Here is an 18,372-nt window from a genome sequence, read left to right as displayed (position 1 = left end):
TACATCTTCCATCACTGCGAATAACACCTCCTAAATATTTAAATGTCTTTACTTGATTCAATTTTTCCCCATTCATTCTGATATCCATATTTGCCTCTTTCCTTGCTATTTTCATCACTTTTATTTTTCTGATGTCAATTCCATAATTGATACAGGATTCCAGTAATCTGTTCAACAGATGTTGTAGTCCTATTTCAGTGTTTGATAGTAATGCCTTGTCATCCGAGTATCTTATTGCAAATATCTGTCTACCTCCAATCTTTATTCCTTCTTACGAATTCTCCAGTGCTTCTTTTAGCATTGCTTCGGAATACATGTTGAACAAAATTGGTGACAGAGAACAGCCTTGTCTTACTCCTTGTCCAATGATACCTGGTTCTGTTGTACCATATATGTCTCTCACCATGGCAGTTTGTCCCATATATAGTCAGATAATTAGCCTTCTGTCTTTCCAATCTATACCAATCTTTTCCATTACTTCCACCATCTTATTCCATTTTACATAGTCAAAAGCTTTCTCAAAATCTATATAACAGATGTTAACTTCTTTATTCATTTCTAGACTTCTTTCAATTACTATTCTTAACAGTCCAATCACATCTCTTGTTCCCCTACCCTTCCTGAAACCAAACTGATCTTCTCCTCGAAATTCTTCCACTTTAGATGCAATTCTTCATGTTAAGATTCTCATAAGTATTTTTGATGTATGGGAAATGAGGCTTATTGTTCTAAAATCCTTGCAGTTCACTGCATTACTTTTCTTTGGTACAGGTATAAATATTAAGGTCATAAAATCTTTTGTTAGTTCTCCTTTGTTATAAATTAAATTTATTATTTTGGTTATTTCTTCAGTTCCTTTCTTCTGAAGTTGTTTCAGGAATTCTGCAATTATTTCATCTATTCCTTCTGCCTTTCCACATTTTAGTTCTTTAATGGCCATTTCTACTTCTGTCTTTAAAATCTCTATACAGTATCATATCCCTATCCACCCACTGATGAATTTTACCATTAACCAACTTTTCCAATACTTTAACTATTCGTGATACATTAATTAGTCTGTAGTTTGCTACTTCTGTCTTAGAGCCACTGTAAGAAAACAATCTTACCCTCTTTTCAATCTCTTGGAACATTGCTTGAGGTTAGACTTAATTTGAGCAATTTCATCAGGGCCACTGCCAATTAATTCTCGTCCATTCATGCAGTACATGCGCTGTATTCCCATTGATATTTTTCAGCAGGTTGAGTACATCCTGTCCATCTACCTCAATTCCATCATCAGATTGTCACATCAGCAACTGTAAATCTCCACCCAGATGATACACCTATACAAAGTGATCACTCAGCAACTCAACTATTTCTTTAGCTTCTATCACCTTTCTACCAAGCAACACTTATTAAATTTTTCTCCCCATAGTCAATTTTACTTTTACTTGCTACATAACAAAAAAAACTCTTTTGGATTTACGTAGGCTTGCTTAGCTAATTTTCTCTCATTCAGATTTGGACTTTCTTACCACACTGTCACCCTTAATGCTTTAACTTTGTGCTGCTGATCACCTTTCTTCTTTTATTCTCTCCACAATGTCTTCTTTTTTTGCAGCTATTGCTTTATATCTCCACTCATCCACTTAACTCCTGATTTAGTTTAATCTCCTGATAGTGGGTAATAGTCTGATACTGCTTCTATCAAACAATCCCTGACCACTTCCCATACTGACATTCATTCCTTGCAGCTTCTCAAGCAACAGCACTGCTCCAAGATGCATCCTAAACGTCATAATTCGCAGCTTTACAGTTCAACATAAACCCTTTCTTGACAGACAATTCCACATGTTTAGCAACCTCCCAGAGCAAGACTGCATGGTTATTCTCCATGATGACTGGAGGCAGTGTCTATCTACGGATAGATCTTCTAATGCTATTACCAGATCAAGTACTCTTGAACTCCTGGTCACCTCCATAACATATTATTTCAAGTAATTGTACCTTAAAAACTGTATAAAGTCCACTTCCATCATGCCATGTCCCCTTTCCTTCCTCCAATCAATGTCCCCATAGTTGAAATCTTCCAAAATAATAATAATTGCTTGAAAATAAATATTTCTGGAAATTTTCTGTGTTACTTCTCTAAAATTAATATTAATATTTATGGCTCTTTTGCCTGTTTTTCTTAAGGAGTACTCCTTGTATTACGTCATTCATTTTTTATTTCAATTTACTTAAAATGTTAATGGTATTTTAAAGACATAAATTAAATGAAAAATATGGAAAGAATAATTTCTTGACACACCTTCTGCAGAATCCTCGAGACTATCATTTTAAGGAGGCCAAGATAGGATAGTCTCGAAGATTCTTCTACAAACGTATGTCAAAAAATTACTCCCATATTTTTCGTTTAATTTATGTCTTTAAAATCCCATTAATGTTTTAAGAAAAATAGGCAAAATAATCATAAATATTAATAACTGCTTGGCCTGCACTCATCTGCCAATGTATGACTCCCACATCTTTTTTGTGGACTTCCTGATCTACAGCAGCAACCAACAATATACTGTGTACTATTATCCTCTATCTTGCATCAGATAGCCTTGAACAAACCATCTCCCACCAGACCTAAAGTCCTCTTTAAATTCTAATTTTGTTGAAGTTCTTCATGTATCATCAGCAATATTCCATCTCCTATCTCATTTCCTCACTAAAAATAGTTATATATCATTTAGTTAAAATGATTCAGAAATGGCTAAGTTGAGCTGATCAATGCCAAAAACTCCTCTCCTTTATTTCTGATACTTTTGGCATTCGTGTACATGCATTTCAATGTTTCCTTGGATCCACAATTACCCTTGTGTAATGTCATTATCAACCCATTCAGATTTGAAACTTGCAAAACTGCATTCACCATTGCATAATCATTTCTGTAGACACGCTCATTCTCAGAGATGGCTGAACCCAAGCTTCACTGCATCCCCACCCCTAAAATGTCTAGTTCCCCTGAATTTGTGCTTCTAACTTCTTGCTGCACAACCTCTCAAACATCTAACTCAAACTCTTTGGGCATATATAAATCATTTTGTCCATCAAATTCACTTCATACATCTATAAACTGCACACCATTCCTCCCACACAATCTTTTCATCGACTCATTTGCAATCACTGCCCTTGTTCTCAATTCTGTCCTATCATACAGAAACAGCAAATTCACAATCCTTACTTTCTCATTCTTCTTTTTAACTTCTATCAGTAACTCTTATATCTTCTTTACTGCATACTTCTCACCTTTCAAATCATTTGCACCAGCCAAAACAATCAATTCTTTCACTACTCTCCTCTGAAACTTAACAGCTTCACAAATACCCGATATTCACAACTGGGAAATGTACTTTGGTCACTTTCTCATTAAGTATACTTCTTATCATCGAACTGCCATACAATACTTTCTTATTTCCAGTTTCTCGCACTTTCATGCTTTCCCCATTTACTTTTTCTTTCATTCTCTTGCCTGCTGCACCACATTTCTGCAGTCGCTCCAGCTCCCATTTTGTCCTCCTCTGAAAGACACCACATAAGCATGCTATTTCACTCCTTACTGTGACCTCATCATCCACATTACTTTCAGCCATTTCTTTCATGCTGTCATTCATATTTCACACACTATTGTTCACTTCTTCAACATTACCTACAACACTTTCGCTAATTTGCTTTACATCGTTAGCAATAGTTGCTTCATTCATCTGCTTCTCACATAGCTTGCATTTCTTACACTCGCACACAAAACATTTTTGCCACACTCACTTTCATACCATGGTCCATTCATTCTTGGCAATGAATACATAGAATAAACACTACATCATGAAAAATCCCTCACTCATGCTGAACTCAGTGAACAAGGAAGCCTTGGCTACCATTTTCCTTGTATGCATTGATACCATAAAAAATGTTTTCTGAACTGAAATTCTTTCACATATTGAATTTCACAAACAAACACACAACTTTATTGTCTAAAATACATAAAATAAAAGCAAAAATAATTACTCAAATTACTAACATTCACAAAAAATGCTAAAAAAATCTAAGCCATGTGAAGTACTACTTCTAGTATGCACTATAGTAGCAGCATCCTTATAAATGTAACATTCTGATAATAATACAGTGATATCAAACTGTTACCTAAGTACAGCTGTAATCTGTAATTTTTAATACACCTATAATATTGTTCCATTCACTTGTTCCATGCAGTGGAATTTAAGTAGAAGTGGATTATGATCTGAACAATATGTTGATGTCAAGATGTTTTATCTGAATTATCCTATTTATAGGGGAAGAAGAGATATAAATTCGATCAAGATGGGTACCAATACCTTGATTCATGTACATGTAAGCCTGAAGATTAGGATTGCAAATCCTCCATATGTCTGCTAGTTGAGAATTCAGATAGAGAAACGCAAGACATGTTTAACTATGCATTTCCCACCTTTCCATTCCTGGGGTGTCCTCTTATTTTGTCTAATGTGGGATTTTCAATACAATTCCAGTCTCCAACTGCAATGATGTAGTGGGCACCTTATAAACATGGCTCCAATTCCTGGAAGAATTTTCATCTAACTGTTCGAATGGATAAAGCATAAACATTTATAAACCTTATTACACATCATAGTATTTCCAGTCTGTCAAGATTCTCCCTTCTGCATCCCTTTGGATATTACAGAATTACCCAAGGGAGGACAAGAATAACAACTCCTACTCCAATCCTGTTTAATCTTCCAAAGCTCCAATAACAAAGAAGTGGATATCTATCTGTTAAACTTTTTACAAGGGTGGTCTGAAAAGTTCTCGGCCTCGACCACAGATGGCAACAGTATCAGCAATATTTTTTATTTTTTTTATAAGTTGGCACATCTGTCATAAGCATCCATGTGAAATTTCAATTCATGCTATCCAGTAGTTTGTTTTATGCAGCTGTCTGAAGCAAAAGTGTTGTCTGCATCCTTTGAAATGGATAAAATTGACTATCATGCAGTTATAAAATTCTTTGTAAAAGAAGGTTTAACACCAAAAGAAATTCATTCGAAGTTCATAAAAGTTTAAGGGCTATTAAGAAATGGGCTGCCGAGTTTAAATGTGGCCATACCAGCCTTGAAGATGATCCATGTGAACGACGTCCAAAAAGTGTAACACCACCAGAAATCATTGGATGACCGGTGAGTCATAGTGAGTGAAACTGCTGAGACTATAGGCATTTCAAAAGAACGTGTATGATATATTTTGCATGAAGAATTGCAAATCAAAAAGCTTTGCACAAGAGGGGTGCCAAGATTGCTCACAGCAGATCAAAAATGCACTCGCATGAAAATCTCTGAACAGTGCTTGGAGCGTTTTAACAAGAGCATTTTAACTGATTTTGTGCATCGATTTATTACTATGGATGAGACTTGGATTCACCATTACACATCAGAATCCAAACAGCAGTCGAAACAGTGGACAGAAGCCAATTATTCAGCACCAAAGTTGGTTCCATCAGCAGGAAAGGTCATGGCATCGGTGTTTTGGGATGCTAAAGGCATTTCATTTATTAATTATCTTGAAAAGAGTAACACAATAACTGGGGAATATTATTCTGATCTTTTAACCAGATTAGATGAAAAAATTCATGAGAAAAGACCCAGTTTGCAGAAGATAAAAATCATCTTTCATCAGGACAATGCACCTGCCCACAAAGATGTTTTGGCAATGGGAAAATTAATAGATCTGCACTATTAATTGTTTGAACATCCACCCTATCTGCCAGATTTTGTTGCCTCTGACTTCTATCTCTTCCCATAACTAAAACTCTTTCTCGCTGGTCAGTGTTTTTCTTCAAATCAAGAGGGGATTGTAGCTGTAGAGAGGGTATTTTGCAGATCTTACTGAGAACCACTACATGGACGGGATAATGGCGCTGGAGCATCGCTGAAATAAATGCATTAGTCTTAAGGGAGATTATGTTGAAAAATAAAAATAATTTTGAAATTATAAATCATTTTTTTCATTGTTAGGACAAGAACTTTTCAGACCACCCTCATATATCTTTATATCTGCAGAAGTATGTTTCTTGGATAAACAGAAACTTGATAATATTGAGTAGCATAAATTTCCATATAGTTTCTTGTGTAATTTCCCTGTGGAATCCTTGTACATTTAATGAGGAAATACAGAAAGATGCTATGATTAGTGAAGTGTTACTGTTAAATCTTTTAACTTCTAGATTTTGGATGAACCTGATAAGGTCTTCAATCTGTGAAGAAGCAATGGTGTAGCCTGCTTTTAGTAAACTGTTTTTCCAGTTTTTTACAGTTGCTTTCCGTTATTTCAATTTCATGCTTATCATTCTTGATTTGGAAGCTCATGTAGATGATAATCGTACTGAGAAAACTTTGAATCAGTAAACTTTATTTTTTTTCTTTCATTGTACCTCTTGCTTTCCCATTATTAGCATGAGATGATTCTTCACAGTCCATAAACTCTTCTGAGCAAGAAGAGTCATCATTTGACAATCTGCAATCTTCTCCATCTTTACATTTTTTATTATATATTTTTCTTTTAGATTTAGTTCCCTTTTTGAACATGTTTTAATTTGTTTTGTTTATCCTCCTTTTTTAATTAATTCACCTTTCCTTTTTGATGATCTTGTCTACATATTAAGTTCTTTCAGTTGTCTTACTTGCTTTTCTGTTTCTTCTCCTGTTTTTTCTTGTAGAATAGTTTTGTGTGTTTGAGCGTTTGCATTTCGTCTCATATCTGTTCAATTATTATACTAGGTTCATTATTGGTCAACTGATGTTCCATTCATATATGACTGGGAAAGTGGCTCCTGCAGTTTTGGAATTTTGGGGCTAATTCCTGGCTGATTTGGTTGCGCACTTTTTGGTATTTTACCAAATGTAGTTTGTTTAAAAGCGCCGTCTTTACTAGACTGAAGGTAATCAGACACAGGTAATATTGTGATATTACCTGTGGCAAGATGTCATTTTTTTTTTAAAATTCTATTGTTAGATCGTGGTATTACAAAATGTTTATTCAATTGTTTAGTATTTGGGATGAATTTACAATGTCCCATTAAAAAACTCTGTTGAAGCAGTTGACAGAACATAGGGATATCAGACGATCAAAGAATAGGTGGAATAACTGTTTTATTGTCCAGTGATTTTTGACAAAGTATCTCGAGGAACTAGGGTGGACGAAGTGAATGCCTGCATTAAGAAATTGTTACCATGGCACAATATAGAGAAGTTTTCTCTCAAAACCAATATGTGTGTTCACCTATATAGAGACTGCAAAGAATGCACGTTCCTTCTCCTCTAAAATGTTAAAAATTGGCAATGGTGAAGTACAGCTTCTTTCAGTATGTGTTATTCCCGCTTCCTATGCAGAGTCCGCATGTTACTTAGATGCGATTTCTTGTTAGTACCACTCCCAACCGACCTGTCGCCTAGTCTGCCGCTGGGGGGGCAGATATATTTTTGGCTGTAGAAGCACATGTTCACGGCCGGTTTGCCTGCTTGCAGGATGAAAAACACCAGATAAACTGGTGGAAAAAACCCTACTGCCCGCGCCCAAGACCGGCTAACTTGGCTATGCCTGAGAAAGATCCTCAAGTTCCTCATGTCAATGGTGAAGTACAGCAAAGAGACAAAAAATTATATTAACACATCTAAAAATTGGGAAAATTGTCTGAACTGCAGACACACTGTTGTGCCGTGTCTACCCATTTATTGTAAACATAATAGAAAAGTCGCCTTCTTGGTTCAGAGAGAGAACTATCCTTGCATCTCGAAATGACACTGCGTCAATAACGAATGAGTTGGTTCTTAATAGGGTTAACCTCTCTACTGGCCATGGTGGATGAAACAGTGAGACCAAATTGCACTTCTTATCCATGTTATTCAATAGGTATTACAGAATTGTATCCAGATTTTGCTGGACGTCTATAGACATCATGGCCGGTTGGCGTGTTAATGGATCTCTTAGTGTTTACAAATCAGTAGATACTCCTGTGGATGTAGATGATGCAGTTCATTTTCCTGTGGAATTTTTAAGTTCACTTCATCCACCTGATTGCCTGGCTATGAAATTGAATTGAAAATAGGTGTTCCTATTATTTTGCTCCAAAATCTTCACCCCCCCCCCAATTCTTCACAATGGAATTAGGCTTCAAGTAAAATCGTTGAAATCAAAATATGATAGAAGCTGTGATAGCGACAGGTCCTGGTATTGGAGAAATTGTCTTCATTCCTCGGGTATCCATCAATCCTTCAAACTATCCATTTGAATTCAAACCATTAAAATTTCCAATAAGAGTTTGCTTTGCAATGATGATTAATAAAGCTCAAGGACAAACACTCAGTGAACGTTTCGGACACAGGAAATTATATGTAGCATGTTCGGGTTAGCAGTCCTGAAAATTTAATTATTTTTGCCGGGGATGATGAATCTTCTAATGTTATTTACAAAGGAGTGTTATAATGCTCACAATTCTACACCATGACAAAAGCACCAAATATTCAAATAAATACCCTGAAATGATCCACTGGCAGTATAAGTTCACCTTGGCAAAGCAGGAGGACTCTGTGCGTGTATGTGTGTGTTAAAATACACTAAGCTATACAGACACTATTTATTACTGGTTGGTCATTTATTTATATTTCACAACAATTCTCTCTCTCTCTCTCTCTCTCTATGAATTTTTTCAGTTATGCTTATCACAAATGTGAACATGCATGCCATGTAGAGATTGCAGGATAATTTGTTAGTAATTTGTTTCTCATTACAGACAAATATGCCTCTATTTGCATGCATTTCTATTCATCCCTATTCAGTATAAAGACATCAAAAGAATACTACATAATTTAATAAAAAGTCCTCCAGTACCAGTGGCATCTTTCCCTGCCTAAATTCTGCTAGTCATTTGCACATGCTTCTTATCATTTTAATTTACAAACATAATTCTTTACATCTTTAATAATTTAAATATACCAACCAAATATAAAATTTTTCCTTAATTATTGGTTTCTGATATGTCCTGAAACAAACAGATTCTTCTCTCCCCAACTTAGCTTTATTTTTATGGAAGCACACACACACAACATGATTTGCACCAGGCCCATTAAACAAAGCATGAGACAAGTTCTCAGGTCCTGCTCAGTGCGCAAGTACTGTATGAGATGGTGTGTCTGTCTTGTGAACATCTTGAAACAATTATTTTGTGTATCCAATTCAAATTACATGCTAGTACATCCCAGTATGGACAGCAACAGTAATCATTTAGCAAAAGTTGTTAAAGGAAATAACTTTCTCTAAAACTGTATTACACTTTATCCTTCAGGAGCTCATTAGAAAGTAACTAATCAAATAACCCACAGTCATAAAAGCAACGACAACTAAGTTAGAAAAAATAAAGTTCACATGGTACATGAAGCTGTTGAATGGATATTTAGAATGAACTGCTTACGTAATTCTGTTAAGACATAAGGACAATTTTTATATTTATCCTATTAGTAGATTGAAATGAAAAACTTTGTTCTTTTTGTTTTTTTTTGGATAATATTAACACTAAAAGTTAATGCACAAATTAAATGAAGAAGAGCACTTGCTACAGCTCAAGGAAAATTAAATCTCTCAGGTACAATGCCATTCTGAAGAAAATCCACTACCACAAATAACCCACCAGAAAGTATTCGTGGAGTCCCTACTATTCGCTAAAAGGTATTCATACATACCTTCTAGCGAATGCATTAGTTTCAGTTTAACTAAGGGTAAGGGAAGAGTATGTTATTTATAAACTGCATCTGTGTTTTGGCTGGGTTTTTATGTTTTGCAGGAAACAAAATGCCTTACCATCTCTCTAAAATACTAGGTGACTCACCATCAGTTGCAAAGCTCCATAAATGTTCCTCTCATACAAAGGGAATCAAACACAGAGGCTTTCCAACCAAAGAGCAGTGTCACTCTATAACACAACTATGGCACACTACTAAAGATGGAACAATTTCCCATTTCAAAGTGATGACTTCTTAAATGGTACGGTTTCTTCTTCTCAGGGCTGCAATCATGCTAAATGCTCTCATTTTGCATGATTAGTAAAATAAAAATATCTAGTATTTACTCTTAAACATTGATTTACATTATAAAATAATAATAATAATAAATAATAATTTTTTCTTTAATAATGTATTTTTCTATGTAAATATATGTCACACAAAATACTGAATACAAAATTTTATTATTATTACATACTTGGAACCATCCAAAAAAGCATGTCTTTGGCCTTTTAATGCTTTATGGTGCAACATGTATCTCTGAAAAACTATTTTCTTCAACTAATTTGATTAAAAACAAGTACTATGACTTGTTAGTAGGTAACAGCTTGAAACCCCTAATTAAACTATGGTGACTAATATACAGCTGACTCTCACTACAGCAAACATTGCTATACCAAACTAACTATAACAAATAATACTACAAAGACCCAACAAAAAGCATATATACAATACTGTTCTAAAAGAAATTCCCTATAGGAAATTATCCCTATGGACACTAGGAGTTCGTTAAAGTGATTGTGAGCAGTACTGCAAATTTGAATAAGTGAGTTAAGAAAATAAATAATAACCACTGTTAATAATAATTTGTTTCATATTATTTTTGGTTCAATATATTATAGCCTTCTAAGTTACCTATTATATAACATAGTAACAAGCCAAAGAAGAAATAATTTCTCTACTAACCTCTCTGACAAAGTATTGATTGAAAGTGAAAAAATGTGATGGCACTGCAAAAGCTATGTTGGGAAAGTGAGTTATGCAAAAGCATCATTAAATTTTGTCTTATTTTGCTACTGTTATATATAAAATCTTTGGAAGTTAGAACTTCATGTCCATCATAAATGACAATATTCTTATTCACAAGATGAAGATCTTATTAATTATCAATAATCAAAACTTAGTTTAAAATGGAAAAGGAAAGAACAAAAAACTTACCAGAAGCTCAGAATATCCCTTTTCTAATCTTATTGCCAATTTGGAATAAAGTTCTAGTTCTTCACCTCTGAAATGATTCTAAAGATTCAAAATGGGAAGGAAAGTACACATCACATTAAAATTGCAATTCCTCTTAAATTTCCTCCTTATTCTAACTCAGAAACATAACCATTTACAAGTATACTTAAATCTTTTTATATGCTAAAAAGTGATTGTAATAATGTAATTTTTTTTTGCAACCAACAAAAAATAGCATTATTACAGTCAGTTTATAGAATAACTCAAGTTAACCAACACTAGACAACACTTTCTGAAGCCTCACATATAAATTACTTGGTATATTCACCACCAATGCAGCGAATTATAACTGGCTAGATGTGTGACAGTACTGTGGAGCAAGACTCACCAGTCATTCAGTTCTCCAAAATTAATTTTCTTACAATATCCACTATGCTCATCATTCTGGCAAAAAGTGGAGAAACTATGCTTAAATATCCAATACAAAATAAGTTGGACCATAACCATAATAAAAAAAAAAAAAAAACAGTGGTGTGACAACTTTCTTCTTGCTAGAAATAAAGCTTTACTAGGGTTAATTGATTAGCATCCAAGACGGCCAGTCACACATCAAAATGTAAAGCACTAAGATTGATCTCTTGAAAAACAGACCACTGGTTTATTATCCAAAGTTAACAAAACTTATATATTGATCCAAAGTTTACTAATAAAGCACACTTCATCAGCCTTCATCTAAGTAATATTTTAGAATTAATATGCAAACAATTATGTTCATAATGAATCCAAATCATAAACCTGAAGTTTAGGAGTAACATTACTAAAATTATGAGAACATTAAAATTAATTATGGCAATGATCAGAACCATGATATGCAAAAACAAAATGGTTATAGTTCCATTGTATTAGGCCTTAATCAGGATGCATATGGATTAATGTGCACAGCTCCAGTTGCCTGGATTTCAAGGGAATGAGATATCTTAGAGGTTTGGGGGGAGGGGGGTTTCCTCAGAGAACATTCACTATGTCAGTGTTATTCTCTAAAGATGGAATATGAATAAAAATAGAGGAAATGCAATTTGCAGAACCTTGTGTGAATAGAAGAAGGATGGGGGATATGATTGAGATTTAGTTAGTGAAGGATGGCAGATTAATGTGGAGATTTTCTCATGGATTTTTTTCATATGGAGATTTTTTTCATTTTTTTCATATGGAGATTTTTTTCATTTTTTTCATATTCTTTCATAGATTTTTTCATCAGAAGTAACGTGCAAGCAAGGGAGTGAAGGGGAAGTTCTTTGCATGGAGAGTGGTTGGTGAGTGGAATTCACTGCCTTAGACTTGAGTGGCGAAACAGTGAATGGGTTTAAGGCATGATTCAATTATCTTCATGTGCAAGAGCATGGATCTTCCACAGTCTTTTGACTCCAGAGGCCTGATGATAATGAAAATAACACTTATATCTTAGAAATCAGAAGAAGCAAAGTTTAACATTTACTTATTTATTAATGTAGCTTTTTTTTTTTTTTTTTTAACTTGGCTCTCACTCATGGGGTAATATTACTAAAGTGATGTAATAAATTAAGCAGAATAAGTATAAATATATATATACACACACACTCGGGTCTCATTTTATGTGGATTTAAAGTTATGCAGTATAGTACACCCACAGATACAAGACCTTTCGACACTTCTGCGCATGGCAACAGATGGAGAATTCATTCCGATAATAGAGTAATCCAGCATTTCCCAAACTTTTCCTAGGACGGAACACTTCACAAATTCTGAAATTTTCATGGAACACCTTGGTTATTTTGAAATGTATTGATTAATAATTAATTGTAAATTTGGCTGATTTTTATTAATTAATAATTAATCATTAATTATTAATTAATTAAACATCAATTAAACATAAACATCATTAAATTAATTTGTGCTGATTTTCATTGATATATCCCATTCTGATCACCAAAAATTTATAATATTATTATAAGGTACTTACGAGTGAATGCAGACTTTTTCTCCTGTGTGCTGAGAGTTTTCTCCTCCTTTTGTACATCCTGGAGATTGTTTTGTAGGCTGGATGTGGATGAATCACTATCTGTTGCGTCACAAATACCTTCAATAAGAGATTTCTTCACACCAAAATTAAACAAAGTCCCTTGTCTCTTATTCATATTAAAATCTGTAAGCCTATTACTTTTAAAAAATCATGGCACTACGGTTTCGAAACAAGCGCTTTCACCCTACAGTACGAACTTGTGAAGAAAGTATTCAGTATTACTAGATCTTAGAACCGGATACAGATTACCTTGATCTTCAATTTCAGTGGAAAAATTTTCTTTATACTTCCTTGCTGATTGGTCACTAGCATTTGAAACACAGATGTTATTTCGTTCAGTTTTGAGAACAGAGGATATGCCGCACATTGTTGTAATCGGCTTGCAAGCAATTTTTATGCCCGGTCATAAACAAAGGTATTCCCTTTCCCGAATGTTGAAAGGTTTCAATGTGTGAAAATTAATGATAATTCGCGAATACTTCCACGTTTAAAAATACACAGCTTGGTCATCACTAACATTTGCTACACACATGTTATTTAGAGGGGGGTGCTTCAGGGTCAAAGCTGTATAACTGAGAGGAGACCTCCACATAGCCTCTAAAGGAATGCAGAGAACTGACCAGGGCTTCTGAACTAATGTCCAATCCTCACCTTCTCGTGGTGCACCCTGTTGGGTATCTACTTGGATACTGAACGAACCAGGATGGGCTGGCAATTTGGAATTTAGCCGACCAAATTGTATTCTTATTGGTTAAACCAAAATAAAAAAATGATGGTACAACATAACAAAATTTCATGCTGGCTGGGGTGTCGCCCAGTTAAACAAAGCCCTGGTTGTTTTTACCAGAGAACCAGAACAAACAGCGAAAAGTCAGCTACTGGAACAAATCTGAAAACACACCCCAACTCAGCATCGCCAGAGTTAAAGATCGGCACTATCAACATAAGAAGCCTGAATGGCAAAGAAATGGAGCTAGCTGAGGAATTAGATAAGCACCAGATCGACATAATAGGGGTGACTGAAACAAAAAAGACAAAAACTGGTGGGTTCTTTCTGAGCAATAAATACAAAATGTTATATTCAGGCAATGACAATCAAGGAAAAGCAAGAGTAGCCATGGTATTCAACACAAAATATGAGGCTAATCTTCTTGAATGGCAGTCAGTCTCAAGTAGAGTAATGTGGGCAAATATGAGAATAGGGAACTGCACAATGAGACTTATTTGTGCCTATGGTCCCACGGAAGGTTCTACTAAGGTAGAAGTGGAGGAATTTTTTGAGGCTTTAGAAAAAGCAACTGACACAATGAAAAAGGAAAAGTTGGTCCTTGTTGGGGATCTAAATAGCAGAGTAGGAAATGATTGTCAGACATACAGAAATATTTTGGGAAAATATGGAGAAAAGAGCAAAGCTAATGATAATGGCAAATATCTGTTGGATATCTGCTCAGGACATGGACTGGTTATTACTAACACCATGTTCCAACATAAAAATGTGCACAAATTCACATGGAGAGAAGAGGCAAGGAATAAGAAGTCTCATTGACTATGTTATTGCTGATAGTGATGTTTTCTCCCTGGTACAGGACACCAGAGTGTACAATAGATCTGAACTTGGAAGTGATCACCACTTTGTCTTAAGAAGAATAAAATTGAATTTCATATTGAAAAGAATAACATGTAAGAAAGTTTTAAAGCGAATAAAAGTTGAGCAGCTCTCAGATGTGAACTGTAAACTAAAATACACAAAGATTATTGAAATAAAAATGAAAGAGTTTGAGAACAGGAATCAGACCTTGGAGATTCAGTGGCAAGCCCTGAAGAAAGCCCTGATTGATTCAGCTAGAGAAGCATGTGGTGAAGTTGTGTGCAAGGATAGAAAAATTAGAACTCCATGGTGGACACAGGAAGTTAAAGAGGCAGTGAAGGAAAAGAAGAAAGCATACCAAAAGTTCCAGACAAATAAGTCAGCTTGTGCTCTTAAAGAATACAGAGACAAATGTAAGAAAGCTAAACATTATGTAAAACTAACTAAACAAAAGTCATGGGAGGACTTTGGCAAGAATATAGAAAATAAATATCAAGAAGGTGGCAAAATATTCTGGAGGTTGTTGAAGAAGCTTAAGAATGAAGGGAAGAGTGCTGTAAAAGGAGTTCATCATCATCATCATCATCATCATCATCAAATTCCTGCCATGTACCCTCAAGGGGTGTACAGGATATGACAGTACTACATGAAAAAATTACATCATTACTAACTTCCTATCTACAATTTTCCTCCAAATCAGTCTGTTACTTGACAAGACTCCAACATTATCAGATCTTATATTTCTATCGTCTAAGGCACTTTGTACCGTATCAATCCACCTATATCTTGGTCTTCCTCTGGGTCGTTTTCCTGCCAACCTGGCAGAGAACACTTGTTTTGCTAATCTTTCCTCTCCCATTCTATTTAAGTGACCATACCATCTGAGATTAGCTCTGCTAACGCATTCCTGCATGCTGACAATGTCAAGTTCTTTCCTAATATCCTCATTTTTAATATGATATTGCCATTGATGCCATCTGTTCACGCCTCTAATCTTTCTCAGGACTCTCATATCTGCGGTCTCTACTCTTTGGTCAAGTGTTTTACTTCTGACCCAGCTCTCAGATCCATAAGTTAAAATTGGTTTGAACACAGTCTTGTATACAGCTAATTTAGTGTTCCGACTAATTTCTTTCTTATTCCATATGAATTTATTCAATTGACTTCCCACGATACCAGCTTTGCTGATTCTGTTGTCTATTTCTATATTTAGTTTACCATCTTCAGTAAAAATTGTGCCTAAGTAGCTGAAATGTTTTACTTGTTCCACAGGTTCTCCATTCATAACACAGTTGACATTTTCAATGATTCTGCCTATTTTCATTGTCTTTGTCTTTTTATTGCTGACCTTCATACCATATCTATTACAACAGCTATTCAATTTAGTCAGAGAATCTTGCAGACTTGTAGCGGATTTATTTAGAAGTATAACATCATCCGCATAAAGCAAAGAGCTGACATTAACATCTCCAATTTTGATATCAGGTTTAATACCACATTCCTTCATAATGTGATCCATATAGATAATGAATAACAGAGGGGATAATGTACATCCTTGTCTCACACCAGATTTAACATTAAACCATCTTCCTGTACTTCCTTCAATTCTAACTGCTGACTCACAACCCAAATAAAGACTAAGTATTGCTTGATATAATGCCCCATTGACACCATATAACTGCAGCGTATTGAATAGCTTCTCTCTTGGCACCTTGTCATATGCCTTTTCCAAATCGACAAAACTTAAATACAGATCTTTGTTATATTCCCATGCTTTCTCGACTATTTGTCGTAAAGTGAAGATCTGATCCTGACAGCCTCTATTTGGCCTGAATCCAGCTTGTTCTTCACCAAGCTTTTCTTCCACAATTCTCCTCAACCGTTTCTCAAGTATACTTGCATAGATCTTGCCAGGAACACTCAGTAGGGAAATACCTCTGTAATTCTCGCATTCAGTTTTATTTCCCTTTTTATATATGGGTACTATGAGAGCTCTACTCCAATCATCGGGAATTCGTCCCTCTGTCCAGGCTTTCTGAACTATGCAGTGCAGCCACTGTAAGACTCTTATACCACCATACTTCAGCATTTCTGGTCGAATATCATCTACTCCTGCTGCCTTTCCACATTTCAAGCCTTTGATGGCTTTTTCTACTTCAAGTATGGATATGTATTCCTGACTGCATGCCTGGTCAGTGTTTTTTATCACTGTGCTGTCATCACTGCTTGTTTCATTTAGCAGTTTTTCAAAGTAATTACTCCATACTTCAAGGATATCTTTTTCTCCTGTTTTCATTTCACCTTTATCATCTCTAATTCCTTTTACAGCACTCTTTCCTCCATTCCTAAGCTTCTTCAACAACCTCCAGAATATTTTGCCACCTTCTTGATATTTATTTTCTATATTCTTGCCAAAGTCCTCCCATGACTTTTGTTTAGCTAGTTTTACACACTGTTTAGCTTTCTTACATTTGTCTCTGTATTCTGTAAGAGTAAAAGCTGACTTATTTGCCAGGAACTTTTGATATGCTTTCTTCTTTTCCTTCACTGCCTCTTTAACTTCCTGTGTCCACCAGGGAGTTCTGATTTTTTTATCTTTGCACACAACCTCACCACATGCCTCTCTGGCAGAATCAATCAATGTTTCCTTCAGAGTTTGCCACTGAATCTCCAAGGTTTGATTCCTGTTCTCAAACTCTTTCATTTTCTTTTCAATAATATTTTTGTATTTTAGTCTACAGTTTACATCTGAGAGCTGCTCAACTTTTATTCGCTTTAAAACTTTCTTACATGTTATTCTTTTCAATATGAAATTCAATTTTATCCTGCTCAAGACTAAATAGTGATCACTTCCAATTTCAAATCCTCTGTACACTCTGGTGTCCTGCACCAGGGAGAAAACATCACTATCAACAATAACATAGTCAATGAGACTTTTCTTATTCCTAGCCTCTTCTCTCCATGTGAATTTGTGCACATTTTTATGTTGGAACATGGTGTTAGTAATAACCAGTCCATGTCCTGAGCAGAAATCCAACAGATATTTGCCATTATTATTAGCTTTGCTCTTTTCTCCAAATTTTCCCAAAATATTTTTGTATGTCTCACAATCATTTCCTACTCTACTATTTAGATCCCCAACAAGGACCAACTTTTCCTTTTTCATTGTGTCAGTTGCTTTTTCTAAAGCCTCAAAAAATTCCTCCACTTCTACCTTAGTAGAACCTTCTGTGGGACCATAGGCACAAATAAGTCTCATTGTCCAGTTCCCCATTCTCATATTTGCCCACATTACTCTACTTGAGACTGACTGCCATTCAAGAAGATTAGCCTCGTATTTTGTGTTGAATACTATGGCTACTCCTTCTTTTCCTTGATTGTTATTGCCTGAATATAACATTTTGTATTTATTGCTCAGAAAGATCTCACCAGTTTTGGTCTTTTTTGTTTCAGTCACCCCTATTATGTCGATCTGGTACTTATCTAATTCCTCAGCTAGCTCCATTTCTTTGCCATTCAGGCTTCTTATGTTGATAGTACCGATCTTTAACTCTGGTGATGTAGAGTTGGGGTTTGTTTTCAGATTTGTTCCAGTAGCTGACTTTTCGCTGTTCGCCCTGGTTCCCCGGCGAAAACAACGGGGGCCTTGTTTAACCGGGCGACGCCCCAGCCGGCATGAAATTTTGTCATGTTGTACC

General features: G+C 35.3%; 1 protein-coding gene across 1 annotated transcript in view; it reads right to left on the bottom strand.

Moving 5' to 3' along the window:
- Window positions 1-18,372, bottom strand: part of shot (dystonin-like protein short stop) — a 1,304,552-nt gene that overhangs the window by 1,018,408 nt on the left and 267,772 nt on the right. The window contains exon 16 of the mRNA XM_090402172.1: window positions 11,010-11,087. Coding sequence (XP_090258298.1) covers window positions 11,010-11,087 — 78 coding nt within the window. The remainder of the gene's footprint in view (window positions 1-11,009; window positions 11,088-18,372) is intronic.

This window comes from Typopeltis vanoorti, chromosome 12, assembly GCF_054136105.1.
Source record: "Typopeltis vanoorti isolate ZY-2024b chromosome 12, IOZ_Tvanoo_1.0, whole genome shotgun sequence".
Taxonomy (NCBI): Eukaryota; Metazoa; Arthropoda; class Arachnida; order Uropygi; family Thelyphonidae; genus Typopeltis; species Typopeltis vanoorti.
Note: the sequence above shows the minus strand (reverse complement) of the source record. Positions and strands in the feature narration are given on the sequence as shown.